Raw genomic sequence first — 20,314 nt, 5'->3', positions numbered from 1 at the left:
ACAGGTCCCGGTGACCGCTCTAGACAGGCTGCACAGGTCCCGGTGACCGCTCTAGACAGGCTGATAGTCCTTTCCTGCTACTCTCAGGGTCTCTTTGAGACTCTGTCCTCCAAGCCTATCTCCTGGACTTGTTCTAGGCTCCTAACCCTTTTCTTGGTTTTCCATTTTTCCTACTCCCTAGGAAAAATGAGAGCTAGGCTAGGACAAGTCCTTTTGTTTTCCGTCAGCTTGTAGTGAAGGGCTCACAGGGAAAGGGGGCCACACCCCTCCACTTGCTGCTAGCTTGTGTATATACAGTAACACTCCATTCCTTGCCCTGTGCCAGCTCCTTACCCCAGCCACATTCCCTAAGTGTATCTTCTTTTTGTTGTCTTCTGGCCTTGGATCAAGAGGGGCACAAGCTAGAAACTGATCAGGACCCAAAGTAAGCTTCAGGTTTGATTCGGAACAGAAGTTGTGCTGTCTCCTGTGCCTGTCAAAGGGTCTTCCCCTGGGCCTAGCTGAGACCTTGAGCTGTGCAGCTGGCAGAGGGCTTGCCACGGTCCTCACTCACTCACCATCGTCTCGCCCTTCCAGCCAGCATCCTGGTCTCTGGGTATTCCCAGAGAGGCCTCGTGCAGCCTCACACAGCAAGTCCTTGCTAAATGCCTTCATCTAGACTCTAGGACGGAGCTGAACTGCAAGTGGGGAGGGCAGTGGGGCAGACACCTTCCTATGCCGGGACTATTGATTTGCATCAGAGGGTTAGAGAGGAATGTCGGGCCAGCTGTAGCTGAGAGCTCTGGTTACTGCTGCCCTTCCACCCCAGACTTGGCACTCACCACCTAAGCCATATGCCAAGGCCAGGCCAAGGACAGCACAGGACAGCAGGGCCCAGTCTGGGCTCTCACAGAAGGTGGCCTTGATAGTAGTGGAGATGGTCTAAGTTGTCTTGTCTGTATCTGACGCTTTCCTGCAGGCACGCGATTCAGAATTCGCTTCAGATCAGGCTTGCTCAGTGGGAAGGAGACATACTTGTTCCTAACTCCCAAATGGTTCTGTGCTGCTCGTCTACTTTCGTGATCTGAATATTCTTAGAGAGCCACCTTTTGGTTCTACCACCAGTGTTGCAGTATGTGACAAGCAGGGGTCCGCGCTGCGAGCCCCAGTGATGTTGCTTTCCTCTGCCCCCAGAACCCTGCCCTTCTACCCTGCTGCAGCAGCACATGGCAGACCTGCTGCGACAAGGGCCTGATGTAGCACCCAGCTTCCTCAACAGTGTCCTTAACCAGCTCAACTGGGCCTTCTCTGAGTTCATCGGCATGATCCAGGAGGTGGGCTGTAGAGTGTTGGGGTAGGGTGGGCAGAGGCCAGGGCCCATCTGTGTTCAAGGCCTCTGACTGCTTCCTGCCTTTCTGTTGGTGACTTAGATTCAACAGGCTGCTGAACGCCTGGAGCGAAACTTTGTGGACAGCCGGCAGCTCAAGGTCTGTGCCACCTGCTTTGACCTCTCAGTCAGCTTGTTGCGAGTCTTGGAAATGACCATCACATTGGTGCCTGAGATATTCCTTGACTGGTCCCGCCCTACCTCTGAGATGCTGCTTCGGCGTCTTGCACAGGTGTGTTCACCTGGGCCAGGAGGGTAAGACCCTGGGATAACTCACGTGGTGCGCTTGCCCGTCCACCAATAGGCTTCTGCCCTCACAGCTGCTGAACCAGGTGCTGAACCGGGTGACAGCTGAGAGGAACCTATTTGACCGTGTGGTCACCCTACGGCTTCCTGGTAAGGATCTCGATGCCCTGCACCGCAGCACACCAAGGCCTTAGTTTCCATGTCAGGAGCAGCAGTGCTAGATTCTGCATTTGGTGCCAGGACAGCCATGCTGTGCAGCCCCGGCCTCAGCTTGCCTTTATATAGAAAGACTATTGGGAAAAGCTTGCCTGAAGCTCCTGCCACAGAGCTGCATGAATGCTCCATCTTCCTTCCCTCCCTGTAGGCCTGGAGAGTGTGGACCACTACCCTATCCTGGTGGCAGTGACCGGCATCCTGGTACGCCTCCTGGTGCATGGTCCAGCCTCAGAGTGAGTGTTGGGGACTGTTGGCCCCCATGGGAACTGGGTGTGCCCTTTGAGGAGGTACTGATGGGGCAGGACCTCGTTGTACACACTTATCTCAAAATGAACCTCAGACTCTAGTTTGGGACACTGAGGCAAAGGATAGGTGGTGAGGGGCTACCCGGGCACACAGAGCTACCCATCTGGGAAGACCCAGCAGTGACCATGTACCACCTTTATTACAAAGGACAGAGAGAGCCACCAGCTCATCCTGGGAGGGGCTCCAACCCTCTTCCCCACCCGCCCATAGGAATGGTAGAGGCTGTGAGTTCAGGATACTGCTTCAGCCATTAGGCTGAGATGAGCGCCAGTCCTAAGAGGCCTCGTGCCCTCCCGGGACATGAATTCCAGGTCAGTCATAGTCACCAGGCTTTTTCTGCTGGGTTAGGAGCCCATGGGATTGGCTCCACCTCTAGCTGAAGACAGCAGGGCTACTCTTGCAGAAGTGTCCTGAAGGAGCCAGGCATGCCCACCAGACTCCACAGGAGTCATTAGCTTTCCGGAGGCTGGGTGGTGGTAGTCGTAGACAGGGCCTCTTTCAGCAGAGGAAGGGCTCATTTATTCCTTCCATCCTAAGAGTGGGAGCTGGATCTTTTGAGCTCCCTTCTCCCTCCTTGGTGAGCTCTCTGGCAGAGAAGGGGAGGTGGTACGCTTGACTTCTGTACCACACCCTAACATCTACATTAACTCCTGAAGTGGTCCCAGAGTTTTAATGCAAGGGCTCTTACCAGATGGACATTTGGTTACTCAAAGAGGTCCTAGGGAAAGCAGGCTCTTGTAGTCTGAGGCCTTATCCTGAGCTAGGCAGAGCAGGAGGCAAGTTGGGGAGCCTCAACCCCTTTACCAGTGAGTAGAACGATTATGGTCCAGGTCAAGGCTCACATGCAGTTGAAGGACCAGGCACAGTGCATCCCCCCAGCATGTCAGTTCTCTAGACTGCAGCAGCAGACAGGGCAAGCAGCAGGAGGGCTATGTCCTGTGTGGGGACACCCAGGCAGTCTAGGTCATCATGAGACCGTCTGAGCCTGTGGAACTGGCTGACTCCGAACCAGCCTTGAGTTGCAACTCCATGGGATTGCACAGATCGAAGTCTTCAGCTACTGCTAGCTGCACACGGCCATTGAGACCTTTCTTGCCCGGCTCCAGGAAGACCACATGCTTGTGGACACTGGCCTTACGGCTGGGTGCATCTGGTGGTGTAGTGCTGAGCACTGAGGACTGTGCACTCAGCTCCTGGAGTGGACTGGGTGCTCGGGGCCAGCAGCGGTTACGGCAGGCTCGCCGGCAATGCCGGCAGCAGTGACAGCAGCCACGACACGGTGGTGCAAACAAGTAGAGCAGCACCAGCACCAGGCCCACGATACAGCCCAGCAATGTGGTGAAGCCTGTATTGAAAGTCTCCGGCTCAGGCCGAGGTTTATGCACGCTCACATTGAACTCAAGTGTCTGGTTGTGGTGCAGGCGGGGCCCAGTTGCCAGGCACACAAAGATGCCTGCGTGCTGCTCTTGCACCCTGTGTATCGCTAAGCTGCCATCAGCCAGCACAGCAATGCTGCCATCCTGAGAGCCTGGTGCAACAAGCAGCTCATTTTTTGGTGAAACCCAGGCTACTCGTGCAGCAGGCATGCTGGTGTTGCAGTAGAGCCTCAGGGACTGCCCCACTTGCGTGTCCAGCTGTTCTTCAGGGAGTTCTAAGTCTAGAGCTGCAGCAGCCGAGCAGTTCTCAAACACCCGGCTGTGCTCAAAGAAGCGCACTCGGGATGCGGAAACCTGGAAGACCAAGCATGTGTACTCACGTGCAAAATCACGCAGGGCACTTAGGCCCCGCTGGTGCCAGCGCTGGAGCAGGTGGTAGAGGCGGCAGTTACAGGGCAGTGGGTTGTTGTGCAAGTAGAGCCCATTCTTGAGGAAAGCTGGCAGTGCGGCCAGCCTGGAGATGGAGATGTGTCTCAGCCAGTTGGAGGACAGGTCTAGAGTGCGCAGGTGGGTTGTCCCCAGACCATGCAAGTGGTTGAAAGAAAAAGAGGTGAGTTCATTGCAGCCAAGATAGAGGTGGCTGAGCATGTTCAAACCCTGGAAGGCATCCAGGTCCAAGTGCACCAGGCGGTTATTGAAGAGAAGCAATCTCTCCAGCCTCCCCAGTCCATCCAGGTCATGGGTGTGGAGTATCTTCAACATATTAGATGATAGATCCAGTATCCTCAGGCCACTGGCATTGGTGAAGACACCGTGGCCCAGCATATCCAATTTATTGTAGCCTAGGTACAGGACACGCAGCCGGGAGAGGGGTGCTAACCAGCCAGGGTACAGGCGTTTGAGTGCATTGTGGCTCAAGTCGAGTTCTGAGGCAGTGGCAGGTAATGCTACCGGCACGTCCTGTAATCCATGGCCCGCGCAGCTCAGCACATCGGCAGCACAGATGCATTTATTGGGGCAGTTGTGGGGAGCAAGAGGCAGAAGGTCCTCCAAATCTGAGGTGCCTAATCCAGCACCCAGCATGCACAGTAGTATGCCTGGCACCACCAGCCAGGCCATGGCAGTGACCACCAGGGTAGAGATGGGGACAGCCTAGTGCTGGTCAACAGCTCCGTGACTCACCTGCTTGTGTACAGGCTTGCAGATTGTGGTTCCCTGTGGCCCATGGCTCGAGAGACAGTGCCGGCTCCACCCTCCCAGCTGGCTTCTGCTCTTCTGGTCTGGGGCTGTGAGCTGAGGCCCCAGCCCTTCTTACTGTTTCGCTAGCTTCTCCTAGCGCTTTTCAGAGGGGATTCTAAGTACTCACAAGGAAGTGACTGCTCAGGGGTGGGGACCCAAGCTCCTATTGGCTCCTGCTGTTAAGGGGTGGGGCAGCCACTTGCCCTGGCACTTGGAAGACCCAGCGTGACCGCTAGAGGGAGCCAACGTCCTAGTTCACTTGACTGGAAGGCTCACTTCCCTTTTGAGCAAAAGAAAGTCTGAGAGTTTTTGTTTTTTTTTTTTGTCGTTTATGTTCTCTAAGTGATTTTGAAGGATTAATGTATTTTGTGGTAGGCGGAATCCTCCCCCTTCTCCCTTTAGATTTACTTATTTGTGTATGCGGTGCTCACGGAGAAGTCAGATGATAATTAGTGGGAGAGTGGTTTTTCTCGTTCCATTCTGTGGGTCCTTGAGATCAGAGTCAGGTCCTATTAAGGCCCCGGGCCTTAAGAGGCTTGGTAAGCATCAAAATGCAAAGAATGACGGCGTAATAATGAGGCCTCTGGGTTGTCAGCCAACCCCACAGCGGAGGTAATTTTCACACAGGCTCAATGCTTTCCCACTACCTATGCACCCTCCCTATCTAGGACAGAGCAAGCCACCTCGGTGCTCCTGGCTGATCCCTGCTTCCAGCTCCGTTCCATATGCTATCTCCTGGGGCAGCCAGAGCCCCTAGCACCTGGCACTACCTTGCCTGCCCCGGACCGGAAACGCTTCTCTCTACAGAGTTGTAAGTGGGCCAGGGGTGGGTCAGAAAGAGTTCCAGGATGTTCTAAGCTCAGGATCCTCAAGAGTAGCAATACTCCTGCCTGGGAATATTCAAGAGGCACTGAGTTCTAGTCCTACAAGGGACCTGACACCAACTACCACTAACCCAGATACAGATTATATCAGTGCGGAGGAGCTGGCCCAGGTGGAACAGATGCTGGCACACCTGACGGCTGCGTCTGCCCAGGCAGCAGCTGCCTCCCTGGTGAGTGGAGCTAAAACACACAGGCCCATGCTATTTCAATACATCTGTGCACACCAGGGTAGTTACAAGTACAGCCCCACCCACCCTTCACTCTCTGTCCACAGCCCACCAGTGAAGAGGACCTCTGCCCAATCTGCTATGCCCACCCCATCTCTGCTGTGTTCCAGCCTTGTGGCCACAAGTCCTGCAAGTAAGTGGGCCCCACGGACTTGGGCGGCAACTAGGACACACGAGGCAGAGCTCATTCCCCTCCCCTCTTGCAGAGCCTGCATCAACCAGCACCTGATGAACAACAAGGACTGCTTCTTCTGCAAGGCCACCATCGTGTCTGTAGAGGACTGGGACAAGGCAGCCACCACAAGTGCCACCTCCTCGGCTGCCTAGGCCAGCCTACTGCACACAGCTTGCACCGTCCTGGATCCTCCACCCTCAGACCCAGACCAAGCCCTATTTATGAGCTCTTTCGGCTCTGTTCCCATCGCCCTCCCTCTTAGACACTTCCATCCATCTGCCTGTGTGAGCCTCACTGGTGGGAGCCCAGCCACACCCTAGTTATGCCTGAGCTTGACTTGCAATCCAGGCTACAGTGAGCATTAAATTATTATTGCATACAGCCCCGGGCCCAGCTCTTCTTGCGGGAGTGGGGCTTGTGGGCTATGCCCAGCAGGATTCTGTCAGTTTCGGTCCCCATCAGAAGGCAGATGTCCAACAGTTTGAGAGTCACCCATTCCTCCCTAGACAGACGGCACCAAGTCCAGGGTCTTCTGAGGTGTTGAGTGATTCCTACACTGCTGGCAGTGAAGAGGGGCTTAGTCAGCCCCATGTAACCCTCACATGATAATACGAGGCTCTGGCACCGACTCCCCAATAGACTTGTGGGGCAGCACACTGGCTCCATTGAGGTAGAGTTCATCATTAACTATGACATCCTCGCCCAGCACAGTTACATTCTCCATGCGCACCTGTAGGGGGGGGGGGAAGCCTTGTTAATGGGACACACACACATTCCCTGCGCCTGTCCCCACCCAGCCCAGCTCCCAGGCTTACCCACTGGCCCACACGGCAGCGCCAGCCCACGATGCACGACTCAAGCCAGGAGTGGGAGCGGATGTGCGCATCCCGAAGCACGGTACACCGCCGGATGCACACGCCATCCTCCACCACCACACCAGGACCCAGGCTCACATTGGGGCCAATGCTGCAGTTCTGACCAATACGGGCACTTGGGTCCTGAGAGTGTGGAGGAAAGTAAGAGTAGGTCATTTGTCTCCCAAATCTGAAAGGGTTAGTGACAGGCTGGGCAAGGGCCTCACCACAAGGACATTCCCCACAATGCCAGGGCCTGAATAGAGTCTCTCTGGATGCTTCTGTCTCAATGATTGCAGGAAGAGGCACATGCCAGTGAGGAAATCCTTGGGCTGTCCAATGTCCATCCAGAAGCCTGCAGGGAGAAGTGAGTCAGAGGATCTGCCAACTACAGACTAGCCCTCACCCGATGGCCTCTCCGCCTCACCCGGGAGCTCCATGGCATATAGCTGCCCCTCCTGGGCCATGACTGGAAAGATCTCCTTCTCAATGGATGTAGGCTTCAGCTGTGGAAGTGGGCAACTTGTGAGCAGGTCACATAACAGAGCCCGGCTCCACCCTAGCCCGCCAGCAGTCTCTTACACACCTGGATGCGCTGCAGCACAGCAGGACTCAGGATGTACATGCCTGCGTTGATCTTATTGGACACAAACACCTGTGGCTTCTCAACAAAACGGTGAATGCGGCCCGTGTCAGCCTCACATACCACCACGCCATACTTGGAAGGCTCCTCCACCTTGGTTACCTGAATATGGAGACAGAGGGCACCTTAGGCCTGGTCCAGTGTTCTTTATCCTTGATATACACGCATATCCACGTTTCAAAGGCTTTGCCCCTGAAACATCCTACACATACACAGCTTTGCACAACATGAAGAGACTTTAAGACTGAGTGTCCAGACCAACGGGGTATGAGGGTGGGGATATCAGAGAAGAAAGACTTGGTCTCTTACCAAGATGGAGCCCTCTTGGCCGTGGTGTCGATGGAACTGCACCATGGCTTGGAAGGGGAAATCACAGATCACATCGCTGTTGAGAACGAAGAAAGGGTCTGCGGTCTCAGAGAGTAGGTCTCGGGCCAGTGCCAGAGGCCCAGCTAGGCAAGGGGAAAAGTCATATGTTACTACCAGATTGAATAATGCCTTTACTGACCCTAAACCATGACCAAAAGCCTTCCTTTCTCTACTGACCTGTCCCCAGAGGCTCCTCTTCATGAGACATAGAGATTCGGATTCCAAGCTGAAAGGAAGAAGCCATCTGATTGGTTATATTCTCCCTCAAGCCCCAGGGATCAAAAGAAAGAACTAAGTCCATGCATGCCTCACCCTTTGCTCCTGTGCCTTCATTTCCTTTTCCAACATCTGTGACATGTAGCTCACAGCCAGAATCACGTGGTTCACACCTGCCTGTGGGAAACAATAAGGTGGCCTAATCGACGGGCTCGGTCACAAGGTATGATCACCCCTGGCCTTTCAGTTACTATCCATCCCTCTTCCCGCCACAGCTGATCCAGGGCCTTACCGCAGCAAGCGCCTCCACTTGATGCAGCAAGATGGGCTTATTGCAGAAGTCCACCAATGGCTTCGGGGTGCTTAGCGTCAGAGGCCGCAACCGTGTCCCATACCCACCCACCAAGATCAGTGCCTTCATCGCGCCTGCGGGTGACAGGAGTAGGTCCCAGGCCCCCTTGACCGACCCCTGCCGCGCACTCCCGCCGCCGTGCCCTGCCCGCGTCCTTCACCAGCCAGACCGACCGACTCTGGCCTCACCTCGTCCGCCTGATCTACCTTGATGTAGGATCTAGGGGCAGCCAGAACACCGAAGGAGGAACTGGTTGGAGACACGGACTGGCCCGGAGTTCCGGCCGGAGGCGGCGCAGCCAGTGACGTAACCAGGAAGAGCCAATCGGCTGCCGTCTACGTGGCAGGGCCGCCCGCAGTCGACCGCCCAGCGCTACGCTGTGGCAGGCGTAGCCAATTAGATTCCCAACGCACCGGGCTGCCATGGGGACCCGGAGAACTCGCGGGTCAGATGCCCATTGGCGGATCTAAAGGCGGAACTGGAAGAGTTAGCTTGGCTTCCTATCGGAACTGGGTCCGCCACGAAGCAACCTCCTTCGGCCCCGCCCAGTCGGAGCGGCCTCCTCCACCCCACCCCACCCCACCCGCTCCGGGTCCACCCCAACGACCCTGCTCCTCGGTGCCCGTCCAGACCCCCAGATCCAGCACCACTTGCCTTGCCCCTCAGTGCCTGCTTCGACCCCTATCTCCAACCGCTCCTGTGCTGCCCCAAAACTTAGGCACCGCCCTTCCGACCCAGTTCAGTCCAGTCCCCAAATTCCTACCTGGTACCTCCCTTCAAGCGGAGACCAAGAAGTGTGAGCAACTAGCTGGGCCAGCTCACCCAGAGGCTGTGAAGGTTTCACGAAGACTTGGACAGAGTTCAGTTTCTAGAGGCTTTATTTTGACATATACGACCTGACACAAGCGGGCGGGTAGTGCTGGGTGTACAGAGAGGGGCCGGCGCGGGCCAAGCACCCCTCTCCTCCACACACAAGACCCGGGGAAACGCAAGCGCGCCTAAACGCCAATGGATTCATGTGTGTATCCAGGCGCAGGTCTTAGGGTATGTAGGCAGGTGTGTAGCTTCCAGGAAAGAGGAGCAGAAAACAATTTCCAGAATTCGAAGTCTTATTTCCTCTACAGAAGCAAAGGAACTTTCCCCAGGTTCTTTTTTCTCATTAAAATGCAGGGTTTTTTTTTTTTTTCTTTAATGGGCACAGACACAACCAACTTACACGGCTGTAAAGTTCAAAGCAGTTTGCATCTAAGGAACGTGCACGTGGCCAGATGGAGCAAATGAGCAGCGGATATTGAAGTAGCCCAGACCCCTGGCCTCTAGGAGAGAATCCATTGCACAGGCCCAAAGCTGGAAGGGGTGGGGTCCCAGGCGAGTTAGTCACTACACTGGTCCCTTCCATCTTTAAGCACCACCCATTCCATTTTACTTCCACACATCTCCTGGGTCTGGTGTGAGCCTAGCCCAGGGAAATACAACGGAGAGGGGTAATCTGAGCTCCCCAACCCATGATCCCAGTTGCACTTTGGTCCCAAATTGGGGCTGGGAAGGCAGGGCCTGTCAGGAACAAGACTCTAGCTTGGGACAGGTAGAAAAGCAATGGCCACACTAGCCACCACCAATCAGATAAACGAGCTGGCCCTCCAGATATCAAAAGTGCTGAAAAGTGGGGCCCTGTCCTTGAGGAGAAGCAGCAAATCCCAGCCTTTCCATACTGTAGAGGCAGAACTTGCAATGTCGTGGGTACAGCCTCCCTTGCTACATAAGCAGCAGCAGAATGGGGCAGTGCCTCCCAGAATCTGGTAATCAGGGAAGTACAGCACATTCCTAGGTCACCCTGGCCCCAAACCCCTCTTAACCTCTGTCTTGGCAGAGATGTGTCTATACTAACGAATACTTACTGCCCCCATGGTTGAAGCAACAGAGAATACCACTGGACAGAAGACAGTTGTTACTAACCAGAAATGGGCAAAGCTGTGCCTCCCTGCCCTAAGGAATGGGAACCTGCCCACTACTGGCACCAGGGTCAGAAGACCATGCCTGGGGTCCGTCAAAGAGCCCTTTTCAGAGGCAGCATCTCTACGAACCAGGAAATTATACCATCAGTTACCAGTATCTCTCAAAGGTTGGCAGTATTATTTTCAAATGCCAAAACAGACATGTCAAAAGCACTGACCACTGGCCATAGACTTGGCGATGGCTGAGTGTAGTGTAACCTGCTGGACACCCATGTTACAGGCAGCAGGTCTCTACCATCAAAGGGCTGGGAGCAAAAATAAAGCACGGGTCAGAATCAGCCCTTGAGCCTTCAGTGCCCCACTGTTGGTGTTGAGGGTCATACCCCAGGCCCACAAGAAGGCCACCAGGCCAGCAAGTGAACACGACTACGGGTCATTCTGCTAGCAGGTTTGTAAAATAGCAGGACCTGCTAAGGAGGGCACAGGCGCAAAGGCTCACCTCAGAAGAGGGAAAGACTATTCTGCTGAGGAAAGCATGAAGGAAATCAACAGCTACTAATCAACAAGGCTATACTCCAGAAAGCTCACCACAAAACAGGGGCTGGCAGGTGGACAAACGAACTCACTGACAGACCCCAGGATTAACTGGACAAAGCTCTGAGCAGACTCTGGGCACCTGTACCCAGGTCCTGTGTCCCTAAAAGCAGACAAGTTTAAAGTTCTCCCTCCAAGCCTAGAGCCTGGAACACCATATAACAGGCTGCTGCTGCCTTAGCTTGGCCTGGAGAAGACAAGACCCTGAGCGGACCACAGACCCTGAGCCCTGGGAGCAGCAGCCCATCCAGAGGCAGCACAGCTGCACAAACTAGAGGAAGGGACAGCACCCAGAGCCCAAGAACTGCAAATACTGTCTAGGCCAGAGCCATGAAAGGCCCTTAGGCCTACTGGGACACTGACTCTCCTTAGCGGACAGAGCGGTGCCCATCTCAGTGGGATAGGAGGCTATGTGGCCTCCTTAGGCAAGGGATCTCGGCGAGGCTGTCTGGGGTTGTAGACAAAGGAGCAAGTTTACATGCCAGTGGGTGCCGAGTGATCCCAGGGCCTGCCCTCTGCTGTGAGTTGGCTTTAGCTCAGCTTCACAAATCTAGGCAATGCCAAAATCAGACCCGAGTGCAGTTAGTCCTGTAACGCCAAGGGCAACTACTCAAGCACTGACCCAGAACTAGAAAGGCCCCCAAGACACGGGCACTTAACCTTCCCCAATTCTGGGAAATTAAGGGACGAATAGGCATGGAGACCCTGTGCCAGCCTAGGGCTTTACCTCATAACCAGCAAAGCCCTGCAGTCACAGACCCCAAAAACCTTAGGCAAGGGAACCAAAGTTCAAAGGCATTCTGTCTCTGCTGCCAAGCCCACTGGGGAGCACGTCTTCTTCCTGAGTCAGCCTGGACACAGCAAATAGAGCCACAAAGCTAAGGAGCCTGGCTAAGAGGACGTATGTTCTGCCCTCCTTTATATATAGATGGATTCCATATATATACATATAGAGAGAGATACACATATATATGGATTCCAGGCTACAGCTAAAAACATTTCTTTTAGTTTACACCAAAGAGAAATATAACCCTTTAAAAGCAAGTCAGTGTGTCCTCACAGCAAGTTCAGAGCAATGGTCCCTGCCTGTGGGTGGAGAAGGGGTCTTAGGGCCCAAAAGTGGGCCTACTGGTTCTCGTCCCGCATCTGTTCCATGATGCTGATAAGATTCTCCAAACCAAACACATAGCCTCTGTCTGGCCCGTCGTGAACAGTGGGGTCATCCCGGAAGCCCTTGAATGTGCTGTGTGCAAAGTCGATCATGCGAACATCCACCTTGGGTGGAGAGGAGGGGCCAGCCTCAAGGTTGGTGCTGCTTGGGCTAGTGCTGGGGCCACAGGGTGGTGACACCTCAGGGAGCCCCATGTCCACGTGCTTGAGTCGTAGCTCAGACCGGCACTCCTTGCCATCATAGATGACGAGCAGAGAACTGGAGTAGAAGCGGTAGGAGGCCTGCCGCTCCAGCACAGCTTTGAGGCCCCGGAGTTTGCTCAGGATAGGCTCAAAGAGATCACGTCGCAGGTCCAGGCCATTGTGCAGATACTGATACAGGGCATTGCGGAAGCCTTCACTGGAGAGTCCACGACCATAGTACTTGTTCCTGCAGAGGTAATGACCTGTGTCCAGCTGGTATACCTAGAACCCCAGGAGACAAGATAGGGTTGAGTACCAGGAAGGTTTGATGTCCACAAAGTGTCCCCAAGCAAAACAAAAACAAAACAAAACAAAACAAACAAACAACAAAACAGAAACCCCAAACAAACAAACAAAATAGTCTGGAAGGCACTCTGACCAACCTGAGCTCTTCAGCTCCTCCTACTGGAGCAGGGAGGCCACATTCACCCCAGGTTTTCCCGTCATGGAGCTGTGAAAGCCAACACCAGGCCTATAGCCATCACTTTAGAAGCCTGCCTCCAAGCTGTCCTAGGGCCCAGCTAGACTCTAACTGGGAACACACGACTGATAGACAAGTCTTACTTGCCCAGTGATAAGGCGGCAGGCTCTTTCAATGACCCTGTACATGGAGCTCAAAGTCAAGTGAGGAAAGCAGGGCTCAGTGAACCCACTTGCAAAGACATATTTGGCTCCGGGTGGGTGACTCACCCTTTCAAAGGAGATTCTGGAACAGCGCAGGCCTGGAGGACACGGGTGTCAGGCAGGTATGGGCACAACCTAAAGCATGCACCTGGCAGCACCTGGGCTCTTACCAGCGGTGACTCACCTGCATGCCACAGACCCTGACCCCCAGTGTAGCGGATGTGCTCTGCTCACACTTCCTCATCTGCCGGGCTGCTTTCTCGGCTGATGCATCATCCCCATGCTGTCGGGTACCCATCTTCAAGTCCAGCACACAAGGGTACTTGAAGTGGTGTACCACATTCTCAAGCAGGAGGAACTCTGGGCCAGAGTCAAGAAGAATGACAACCACACTCACTGTCCGCTCCACCCAGGAAAGCACAATTAAGATCTATAAAAGTGGCATTCTGGCTGGCTTCTGGGAACCTAGTCTTCATATTGGTGCCTCGCCCAGCCTTCATACAAGGGGAGGTGCTTAGTCTTACTGCAACTTGGTAAGCTATGCTTTGCTGATACCCATGGGAAACCAGCCCCTTTCTGAACAGAAACAGAGCAGGAATGGGGGGAGGAGAGGTAGGAGAAGTAGCCCAGGACTACACAGTCAGATCCTGTTTCAAAAAATTTTTAATTAAAAAAATTGGGGCTGGAGCACACACCTTTAATGCCAGCACCCTAGAGGCAGTGGCAGGCCGGCCATCACCACTGTCCACCTTCCCAAGATGAACCTCTACAAACTCAACACTCACTCCCCATCTGCCCTTTCTGCTCTCCTGGCTAGGAAGTGGTCTCCTGGAGGCAGCTCCCTTACTAGACTCTGCTAGCACGAGTCCTCTTCTGTCAGCCTTAGGTAGATGCTTCTAAGATTCACTCATGCCGTACAGTAAATCAGTACTTCACTCCTGGCTGCTGGAGAGGACTGAGCAGTTTAGAACATTTGTTGTTGCTTTTGCAGAGGACCTGGGTTCAATTCCACCACCAATCATCTCTAACTCCAGTTCTCTCTGGCCTCCACAGGCACCTGGCACACGCATGGTGCATATCTATACATACAGAAAAAACATTCATACATATGAAATTGAATTTACAAAAAAAAATGAATTTCAGCCTGGTATGGTGGTACACACTTTTAATCCCAGTACTTGGAAGGCAAAGGCAGACAGATCTCTGAGTTCAAGGTCAGTGTGGTTTATATAGTAAGTTTCAGAACTGCTAGGGCTATGTAGAGACCCTATCTCAAAAAAAAAAAAATTCTTGTATGGCCTATATAATTTTCCAGAACATGTATACAAGACACCCACTGATCTATATTTTTAAATTTTTTCAGGTGTGTGTGTTAGGTTGTGGGTAACGTGTGGAGGACAGAGGTCAACATCAGCTATCTTTCCTTAACTGCTCTCTACCTTTATTTTTAAGGCAGGATTTCTCACTGAACTTGAAGCTCACTGATCCAGCTAGGCTGGCTAGCCAACAAACTTGAGGGATCTGGCTTTACCCTCCCAGTACCGTGATTACAGACAGACACACACACAAAACTGTTTTTTTTTTTTTTTTTTTGATTTCTGTAGATCTGAACTAAGGTCATCAGGCTTGCGTATTACTGACTCGGGTACCTCCCCAGCCCTTTGACAGTCTCATGATCCCAGGATACTCAGCCTGGAGAACATAAGGGTAACTTTGAACTTCTGGTTTTCCTGTCTCCGGCTAGAGAGCAGAGACAAAAGCATATACCACCACACCTAGTTTTATTATATTATTGTTTTCTATTGTTTAGACCTACCACACACATAATAAGGTGAAGAACATTTGGCTACATCTCTGCCACCATTAGTAAACCAAGGCCTCACTTAGTCTAGTAACTCACCTAGATCTAAGAAATAAGAAAGAGATCTTTGCAGCAATATTACAAAGAAAGAAAGAAAGAAAACAAACAAACAAACATGAGGGAATCAAATTCTAACATTCCCAACAGGAATTTTCAGAAAGTGCTGGACTTAAAATCTATCTTGGTGAGAATAAACAATGGTTCAACGTCCAGCCATGAATGGGATGTGTATCACCCTTCCAAGGCTTAGGGGGCATTGTGGAGGAAGGAAGGAGGGTGTACAACAGTCTTCTGAACATCACATGGGGCTCGCACTCATGAGCTCCCAGCAGCTGCAGTTACCGACTAAGGCTTCACTAGACCAGGACAAGACTGAGCATGTGTGGGGAGAGGCACGTGCTGCTGCACTCGCAGCAACAGAGGTTACCTACATAACAATGAGATCCGCCCACCAGCATTCCAGTGGGAACTGGAGAGGGGCACACGAGGCCTTACCACTACCTGAAGGGCTACTGGTAGTTAAAGGCTGTGAGGGCAGAGGTTCATTTTTCTTCAGGGGTATGGCTGCCACTAAGTTACCCATAATCTAGTATACAACTCCATACCCATGCTTATACCAACACTCAAATTCAGTGGGTTAACCAGGCAGTGGTGGCACACACCTTTAATCTCAGAGCTTGGGAGGCAGAGGCAGGCAGATCTCAATGAGTTCAAGGCCAGCCTACAAAGGTCTACAAAGCAAGTTCCAAGACAGCTAGGACTGCTACACAGAGAAACCCTGTCTCAAAAAAACAAAAATAAAAAAATTCAGTGGGTTTTTTTGTTCACGTGTTTGCTTTTTTCATGAATGTAGGAAAGGCACAGGTTCCAATGAGAGAACAATAAGGAAACAGAATGGGGGTTTAAGCACATACTTTATACACACATGAAACTGTCAAAGAATAAAAAATCATTTTAAGGCTGGGCAGTGGTATCGTACACCTTTAATACCAGCACTGGGGAGGCAGAGGCAGGTGGATCTCTTTGTTTGAGGACAGCCTCTTAATTCTCTGGTCTACAGAATTAGTTCCTGGACAGCCAGGGATACACAGGAAAACCCTTTCTTGAAAAAAAAACACAAAAGGGGGGGGGAGGGAGAGGGAAGAAGAAAGAAAGAGGGAGGCAGAGAGGGAGGGAGGAAAGGAAAAAAATGGTCAGGCCATAGAAAGGGCACAATGCATGACATGACACGTGACATGGTGGTTGTACTCTTTAAAACCTGAAACAGCTACCACTACCTATGCAAGACCAGTTCTATACACAAAAATCACGTCATGGAAGGGGGAAGGGCTCATTGGCCCTGTTCCTACCTAAGGATTTATATGTAATCAATGGTTGGGAGGAGAAAGACTTTTCTCCCCGGTGGTGTAAGGTACCACATTCTTGTAAATAACCCCACGCAGCATTGGGACACAAAGGGAAGCACAAGGGAAGCTGGGAAGAGGACAACTAGTGGAAGAGAACGTAACAGGTGATGTGATCAAAATACGTATGTACACATAAGAACCTCATAATAAATCTACTAGTATGTCTAATATATGCTAATAAAAAAACACTTAAAGCCGGCGGTGGTGGCGCACGCCTTTAATCCCAGCACTCGGGAGGCAGAGGCAGGCGGATCTCTGTGAGTTTGAGGCCAGCCTGGGCTACAAGAGCTAGTTCCAGGACAAGCCCCAAAGCTACAGAGGAACCCTGTCTCAACCCCCCTCCCCCCCAAAAAAGAAAAACCACTTTAAAATATCTATCTTGAGAGTAAGAGGTTGGTTAGCTCAATGATAGAGTAAATGCTTGGGCAGGAATGAAGCCCTACATTCAGACCAGAAACACAACATAAGAACAAAACTATCTTGCCATTTTCTCACACAATCAGTGGACAAGGATACTGTAGAGTTTTCGGTCCTTGGACTCGGAGCGCATACGGCTCAGCTGCTGCTTGTGGCAGCGCAGGCTCCAGGGGTTGTAGCTGATCTTCTCAGAACTCAGACCACTATTGCTGTCTAGCATCTGGAAAGGGACATCTGAGTGGCTGTGTAGTTCCACCTTTGGACTCTTTGCCTCCTGGGGGCTAAGAAGAAGAACAAACATAGCACTAAGAGAACAGAGAAGTCATCTTTAGAGACGCAGGGTAGAGAAGGGTTAGAGAAAGCCTAGCTTGTCACTCAGAACCTCCTTACAGGTGGCACTGACCCAGATAAAAGTGAGTAAAGGGCAGAATGAAAGTTGTCCTCCTTGGGCCTCTGAAAAAAAAATCACGTCAAATTGTAGCATATGATAACATTTCCCAATTGATTAGTGTCAAAAGAAAAATCTAGACACTGGTAGGTAGCATGGGCCAGTGGGTAAAAGTACTTGCTGCACAAACCTGGCAACCTGAGATGGAGTCCCAGGATCCACATGGTAGAAGGAAAGATCTAACTTCACCAACTTGTCTTTGACCTCTAGACATACATAAAGTGACATGCACATCCACACCCACATACCCAATAATAAATGGTACTTAATTTAAATAGTAAAAAAAGAGCCAGATCACACCTTTGATCTCAGCACTCAGGAGGCAGAGGCAGGCAGATCTCTGGGAGTTCAAGGCCAACCTATTCTACACAGTGAGTTCCAGGACAGTCAGGAGTGCACAGTGACTGTGTGGGCAGGGAGGGAACGGTTGGGGAGGAGGATGAAAGAACACTAGGTGCTGGAGAGATGGCTACATGGTTAAGAACAGCTTTGTAGAAGACTGGAGCTTGGTTCCCAGCACTAAATCTCCCATGCAAGACCAGTTCTATACACAAACACCATGTCATGGAAGGGGGAGGGGCTCGTCCCTACCCAGTCCCTACCTAAGGATTTATATGTAATCAATGGTTGAGAGGAGAAAGATTTTTTTCTTCTTTTTTTTTTTTTTTTTTTTTTCGAGACAGGGTTTCTCTGTGGCTTTGGAGCCTGTCCTGGAACTAGCTTTGTAGCCCAGGCTGGTCTCGAACTCACAGAGATCCGCCTGCCTCTGAGGAGAAAGATTTTTAACATGAGGGGCTCATGACTGCTTGTACAGTGCCAGGGCCAGGAAGATCTAATGCCCCTGGATCCTCTGCAAGCATCTGAACTCAGGCACACATACCAACACACAGACATGTATGTACATATAATTAAAAATAATAAAATATAAATAAATCTTCAAAAAAAAGAGAAGAAACTAGAACAAGTGCCATGCAGAATGTAAAGAAGCTGAAGCCCTTCCTTGTACACTGCTGGTTCGAATATGAATAAGTACAGCCCCTGAAAAAGTACTTTGGTGTCTGCACAGGACAGGTACAGAGCCAGAAGTCCCAGACACTCAGGAGGCTAATGTGGCAGAATTGCTTGAGCACAGGAAGTCTGAAACCAGAAGAGCATGGACAACACAGAGAAAATCCTACTTAAAAAACAGGATTGGCTTAGCGGTAAAGATGGCTCAAGTTATTAGCCAGGCGGTAGTGGCACATAACTTTAATCCCAGAACTAAGGAAGCAAAGGCAAGAGAATCTCTGTGAGTTTGAGGTCAGCCAGGTCTACAAAGCTAGTTCCAGGACAGCCAGAACTACACAGAGGAACCCTGTCTTGAAACACAAAACAAATGAAAAAGATGGCTCAGTGTTAAAACACTCACCACACAAGTGAGAGAACTGGGGTTTGGATCCCAGAGCTGTGTTAGGCTGGGTGAGTGCAGTACCTAGGCTGGAATTCCAACCTTCAGAAGACAAAGACAGGATGTGATGGCTATTCTTGACTGTCAATCTGACTGTATCTGAAATGAACTAAAAACCTAAGCAGCCAGGTACACCTGTGGGGGACTGTTCTTAAATCATTTTAAGTGGGAAGACCCACTTTTAATCAGGCCTGGACTGTCTGCTGGGAACCTATATAAAGGACATGGAAGAAGGAAGCTTTTGCTCTATGCCTGCTTACCCTCACTCTAGCTGACAACTTCATTACTTCACTGGCATCAGAGCCTACTTCAGGATTTTGGCATATAGTGAAGACAAACTGAGACACATGGACTCATGGACTAAACAATTACTGGAGTCTCTAACTTTCTATTGGTAGATAGCCATTGTTGGAGCAGCTGGACCACATTTGGTAAGCTACTCTAATAAATCGCCATATATAAACACACACACACACACACCAGTTCCACAATTGCAGATGTTACCATCCAAAAACGCTGGCCTTCTCTCCAACTGTGGATGACACACACCACCAACAGTCTAGTGTGTACTGAAAATGCTGCCCCTCCTCTGAGCACCAAGCATCTGGGACACTATTTTTCCTGAACTAAACGACAGGAGTTCAACAGTGCCTGTTACCTGTGCCCCACTTCCCAAGAGCAGACGCAGTCCACTCTAGCAAACACTTGCCAAGTAAATCCAGACAAGCTACAGGTCTGGATGGAGCCCTGTAGTACTTGGCATTACCTCTGGAGTCATAGTCCTGGCCCTCGTGAGTGATGTCCACCTTTGCTATGACTCAGAATCTCTGCTAACAGTCCAGATAGAGCCCAGTCAATACAGTCAGAGCTGACACCTTGACAGCAGACCCTGATGCTAAATCTACTATATTCACTGGCTTTTCACCCATGAGTCATAAAGCAAATGCTCTCACCTTGGAAACAACTTCCCCTCTAAAAACTGCTAAACAAGAGTTGTCAGTTGCTAGCTACTGACTGGAATGTTCTGTCACCCAAATGCCTGAGTCAGGCCCCACAGTCGTTGGTCAGAAGGAAGCCCCTGTGGATGATGGAGATGAAATCAAGGAAGTGCTCTTGCATGCAGACAGAAGCCCTCAGAATATGCAACACCAAGACATGCATCTCAACTAGGGTATGGATGTGCAGCCCTCTCCTTGCAACACAGATGTAGACTTAGCCCAAAGGTCAGGGGAGAAACAAGCACAAAAGGTTCAGTATTAACATGAAGAGGACCTCTTAAGGCCAAAGTGAGGAGGCTGGACTGCCCTGGGCCCTGAACAAGCCTCTGGGAGCTCATGTAGACAGCATGTGCCAGTGAAGTGATCTGATGCCAGGGATGAAATGTTTACAGCCCCATCTAAAAAACTCCCTTACAGGCCTAGAGAGATGGCTCAGCAGTTAAGAGCACTGACTGATCTTCCAGAGGTCCTGAGTTCAATTCCCAGCAACCACATGCTGGCTTACAACCATCTGTAATATAATCTGATGTCCTCTTCTGGCCTGCAGGGGTACATGTAGACAGAGCAGTTGTATATATAAAATAAATCTTTAAAAAACAAACAAACAGCTGGGCGATGGTGGCGCACGCCTTTAATCCCAGCACTCGGGAGGCAGAGGCAGGCGGATCTCTGTGAGTTCGAG

The 20,314-nt window shown here is 51.4% G+C and overlaps 4 protein-coding genes across 10 annotated transcripts in view; 1 reads left to right on the top strand and 3 right to left on the bottom strand.

Moving 5' to 3' along the window:
• The window catches only part of Rnf123 (ring finger protein 123), a 30,734-nt gene extending 24,318 nt beyond the window's left edge, over window positions 1-6,416 (top strand). For all 6 annotated transcript variants that reach the window (XM_026779120.1, XM_005347883.2, XM_005347882.2 and 3 more), the window contains 8 exons: window positions 1,174-1,313; window positions 1,410-1,598; window positions 1,687-1,762; window positions 1,977-2,061; window positions 5,418-5,560; window positions 5,709-5,803; window positions 5,908-5,993; window positions 6,067-6,416. In XM_026779120.1, coding sequence (XP_026634921.1) covers window positions 1,174-1,313; window positions 1,410-1,598; window positions 1,687-1,762; window positions 1,977-2,061; window positions 5,418-5,560; window positions 5,709-5,803; window positions 5,908-5,993; window positions 6,067-6,187 — 935 coding nt within the window. In that variant the 3' untranslated portion in view covers window positions 6,188-6,416. The remainder of the gene's footprint in view (window positions 1-1,173; window positions 1,314-1,409; window positions 1,599-1,686; window positions 1,763-1,976; window positions 2,062-5,417; window positions 5,561-5,708; window positions 5,804-5,907; window positions 5,994-6,066) is intronic.
• On the bottom strand, window positions 2,079-4,974 carry Amigo3 (adhesion molecule with Ig like domain 3). Its single transcript, XM_005347881.2, has one exon. It carries the CDS (start codon window positions 4,627-4,629, stop codon window positions 3,094-3,096), a length of 1,536 nt encoding a protein of 511 aa, XP_005347938.1. The 5' UTR covers window positions 4,630-4,974; the 3' UTR covers window positions 2,079-3,093.
• Gmppb (GDP-mannose pyrophosphorylase B) lies at window positions 6,389-8,751 on the bottom strand. The gene is made up of 9 exons (XM_005347884.3): window positions 8,410-8,751; window positions 8,214-8,294; window positions 8,079-8,127; window positions 7,842-7,984; window positions 7,476-7,634; window positions 7,317-7,395; window positions 7,117-7,244; window positions 6,851-7,033; window positions 6,389-6,765 (listed from the first exon to the last, which is right to left on the bottom strand). Exons 1-9 carry the CDS (start codon window positions 8,536-8,538, stop codon window positions 6,634-6,636), a joined length of 1,083 nt encoding a protein of 360 aa, XP_005347941.1. The 5' UTR covers window positions 8,539-8,751; the 3' UTR covers window positions 6,389-6,633.
• Window positions 8,752-9,317: 566 nt separating this feature from the next.
• Ip6k1 (inositol hexakisphosphate kinase 1) overlaps window positions 9,318-20,314 on the bottom strand; it is a 39,919-nt gene continuing 28,922 nt past the window's right edge. Inside the window, exons 4-6 of one of the 2 annotated variants that reach the window (XM_005347880.2) lie at window positions 16,839-17,020; window positions 13,240-13,415; window positions 9,318-12,653 (exon numbers count right to left, since the gene is read on the bottom strand). In XM_005347880.2, coding sequence (XP_005347937.1) covers window positions 12,144-12,653; window positions 13,240-13,415; window positions 16,839-17,020 — 868 coding nt within the window. In that variant the 3' untranslated portion in view covers window positions 9,318-12,143. The remainder of the gene's footprint in view (window positions 12,654-13,239; window positions 13,416-16,838; window positions 17,021-20,314) is intronic. The other variant, XM_026779133.1, reaches the window with a different exon arrangement.

The sequence above is a fragment of the Microtus ochrogaster genome, chromosome 5, assembly GCF_000317375.1.
Source record: "Microtus ochrogaster isolate Prairie Vole_2 chromosome 5, MicOch1.0, whole genome shotgun sequence".
NCBI classification, from domain to species: Eukaryota; Metazoa; Chordata; class Mammalia; order Rodentia; family Cricetidae; genus Microtus; species Microtus ochrogaster.
Note: the sequence above shows the minus strand (reverse complement) of the source record. Positions and strands in the feature narration are given on the sequence as shown.